Raw genomic sequence first — 3,907 nt, forward strand, 5'->3', positions numbered from 1 at the left:
ATATATATATATATATCGTACGGATTGGCACTTTCCGGTAGAATGTCAAATATAGTCCATCAGTGCCTTCATCTCGACTACTGGCTGTTGTTTGGCGCGTGTTCGCTGCACCTATTTTGTATATGCGTCGACGATCTGTATGCGCCTATGACATTCGTACGATTGTATGTAACCGTCGCATCCTTTCTTTCGGCGAGCTTTTACACGACCATTGCTTTGCAGCGTCTATGGTCGGGTCTATGTTGGCCGTCCTCTGGTATTTGAGTATGCTGTCTTCACGGAAACTTCATATTTCGAGACAAGCAAAACGATGCGTTCGATGTCTAAGGCGAATCGCTGGGCAGTTTCATTCGAAATCACTAGTGTGTATGCCAGCAGTGGTGATAGATACCTGATGGTCGTGTGAGGACTGAAGTCTACTTGTTTGACGTCTGACCCTGGACCCTAAAACCCTGAGGCCCCATTTACGCTCTGACGTTGCTGCGTTTTTTTATCGCCCTCGCGTGCTGAGGGGATCATATCGGTTGCCATGGTTACGTCTACGTTACTTTGCCCTGAGGGCTCCATTCCATCACGTTTCACGAGTTCGGCTTGTTGTGGTCCATGCTCACCATGTTATACATTTGACATGACAGGCCAGGAAGAGAAAATCATCTTCATCAGCACGGTGATTGGCAGAAACGTGAGAACAAAATCGCAAATCCTGAAGGGGTTTGGCTCAGGGCTTACGGGTAATGCCAGGCGTTTCAATGTCGCCATCACACGCGCCAAGAGTCTACTAGTGGTATGTGGTACAGTCATGAACCTAATCACCACTTACACTGGTACGGTCTGTTGGTGCCAGGTCGCGCTTGTATAGGTCTATGTGATGACGATTTTGCGTTGGGATTGATATGCGATGGGTGACTGTGCAATCCGCAAAAGGCTACAAGCACCACATAGGGACATTGTTGGGGACGCGCATTGATGTCATACTACAAGTGTCCTCTTTGCATGTCTGGATGATACGGCACATGTGTATGTGTATGCGTATGTGTATTAGTGCATTGACAAAGGCGAGGGTTATGTGCAAGAAGCAAGTAGGCATATGCAGCGTGTATCTTGAGAAATGGTGTAACCACGCGTGTAGCACATGCGATTGAATTATTTTTCTGCGCAATACTAACTTTGTACCGAACATGCACTCTGTGTAGGTGGTCGGCGATCCTTTACCTCTGGTGGGCGATCCATATTGGATGAAATTCATATCCCATTGCATACAGAACAAGACATACAAGGTAACCAAAAGTTTGTTGGTGGTTTAAACCTGCACTTTAGACTATGAAGGTCAAGTAGCGTCGCATTCCGGCTCTCTGTAGAGGGTTCCGTCATGCACTACATGCTTTTGACATGCGCAGTCACCTTGACAATTGGACATTGACTAACAGAATACAAAAAAAAAATTGAAACTATGGTGCCGTCTACCAAATTCTTTTAAGCACAATAATCGATTTCCCGTTCATGACATGCTCGAATTGACCTATTTACGCATTTCTGATTGACATTCTGTTGCTCTCGATAATCTCTGGTCAGGGCTGTCCATGCCCTGTCATTCCGGGTGTTGAAACCAGCACAACGCACGAGCCGGCGAACGTAGACGCACTGGTATGAGTGTCTTTTTGTGGGCGTGTAATTATTAAATCAATGGTATCTTTGATAAGCCATAAACTCACCTAGTTCTTTGAGCAACCCTCGCATGTATCGATACCAGTGTAATCTGCAAATCTACGTAAAGTCGCACTCTCCTGTATATAGTCCACAGATAAGAGGACTTCAAGCTCTCACTTAACACGCAGACACATACAATGCATGCCTAGTACCATACACTTTCAATGCATGCCTAGTACCATACACTTTCAATGCATGCCTAGTACCATACACATTCAATGCATGCCTAGTACCATACACATTCAATGTATGCCTAGTATCATACTCATTCAATGCATGCCTAGTACCATACACATTCAATGCATGCCTAGTACCATACACATTCAATGCATGCTTAGAACCATACACATTCAATGTATGCCTAGTACCATGCACACAGGTGTTGTGCATAACACGAACTCACTACCATGTTCACCGCCACCATACACAAATACAGATCGAACGTATGGGCGCGCTCATGCTGGGCCCTGGGGATGAATCGTTGATGTTCCCAGACCCAGAGGACTTAGCGTCCTTCTACCGAGACGAGCAGGAATTCCGCTGTTTAGTATAAGTGCTTGGGTGTGGCGATTGCCGCGCCGTGCCTTCTCCTATGCACACCTATACTGTGCACAAACTATGTTAATGGGGGCGAATTCTTCTCCAATATGCCCTAGTATCTCGGCTTAAGATGATACGCTAATCAGTAAACCTTCGACTCGAAAGAGTTCTCCAAAGAGCGCATAATCTCATACTCCTATATCCTCGTTCCACAGCTCAGGCCGATCCTTTATAAACTGTTCCATCATCTTAACACACTCCTCCGATTGCACCACTTGCACACACTCCCCTCTCGAGCGCAAGCAGCTCTCTGGGCCTTGGAAAGTTCGGCTCTCGCCCACCACTACGCGGGGAATCTTGTACAGTTGTATGCCCCAGTACACATGTCACACGGCGAAAGTGTGCTGTATAGTGAGGCTCGTTGGTAGTCCGCGGCTTTCAGTCTGCCCGCATTCTCGAGACAGTCCATCTCCGCATGCAGGGTGGCACTCGATTGCTGCACTCTACCAGAGCGTAACCAATACGTATACGGCCAGTTCAGGCTTAGATGTAGTAGCGGTAAATAGCTGGTTGATCACTGATTCCGACGTGAACAGCAGAAACTGACCAAGACAAAGAAAATGGGCCAATTGAAGTTTTGGGTTCGACTTAATCCACTTAGCAAGGACATACTAGTCTATAAATTCGCTTGCTTCATTCACATATATCTTTGTGTCTACGTGAATGCAGTCAGGGTGTCACTAGTCAGTGAAGCTTGACATTTGTTTTAGGGGTACGCTAGAACAAGCATTGGGGTACTGATGAGTTCTATCAGTATTTGACAGGTGAAATCTCATCCACGCCTAAATTAGATGAGCTCAGAAGAAGATACACTAAACATGTGACCTTTTCTCGCGTGTACATATGTAAAACTCATGTCTGTTTCTGAGTCTTATCTGTGTATTGTATATATGCATACAGATATAGACTTAAAATATACTTTTAAATATTGAATGTTGTGATTCTACTACGCATATGTAGATAACAATGATTCGACAAAAATGTTTCAAATTTCCGCAGCAGAATTATCCCGAACGATTGTGTATGTGTAAAGAACAATAGATCATATTGCATTCTAGCCCAGATTACCTTAATTATATTTCACTTGTTCCGAATGCAGAGTACTTTCTTTCGACTTCAATACTTAGCACCGCAGTGGTATTTAAATCCGAGCTACGGCAACACAATTCAACACCAATTACTCGTAAACAACCCATTATTCAGTTCTATGGATAGTGTTGAATACAGGTAAATACTGCGACCATTTACAACAGTCAAGGCCGTATAAGCTATAGATATGCATGCATCTTTATAAGCATATACGTATATAATTGACGCATATTTATACACAGTTATATACATACAAATGTACGACTATATGCTTAAACATCCACAAACACTCATATATATATATATATATATATATATATAAACACACACACACACATATATATATATATATATATATGTAAATATAACACATATACGGATATATGGCATATATATACACGCAAACACACACATATATATATATTTATATATATTATAAATATCTACATATATGCATATATATATATACACACACACGTATATATATATCTATACACACACACACACACAT

The 3,907-nt window shown here is 42.9% G+C and overlaps 1 protein-coding gene across 1 annotated transcript in view; it reads left to right on the forward strand.

Moving 5' to 3' along the window:
- The window catches only part of SARC_00436 (hypothetical protein), an 11,068-nt gene extending 8,389 nt beyond the window's left edge, over positions 1-2,679 (forward strand). The window contains exons 14-17 of the mRNA XM_014305881.1: positions 636-784; positions 1,194-1,277; positions 1,573-1,644; positions 2,144-2,679. Coding sequence (XP_014161356.1) covers positions 636-784; positions 1,194-1,277; positions 1,573-1,644; positions 2,144-2,260 — 422 coding nt within the window. The 3' untranslated portion in view covers positions 2,261-2,679. The remainder of the gene's footprint in view (positions 1-635; positions 785-1,193; positions 1,278-1,572; positions 1,645-2,143) is intronic.
- Positions 2,680-3,907: the final 1,228 nt, after the last annotated feature.

The sequence above is a fragment of the Sphaeroforma arctica genome (genome assembly GCF_001186125.1).
Source record: "Sphaeroforma arctica JP610 unplaced genomic scaffold supercont1.13, whole genome shotgun sequence".
Classification (NCBI taxonomy): Eukaryota; class Ichthyosporea; order Ichthyophonida; genus Sphaeroforma; species Sphaeroforma arctica.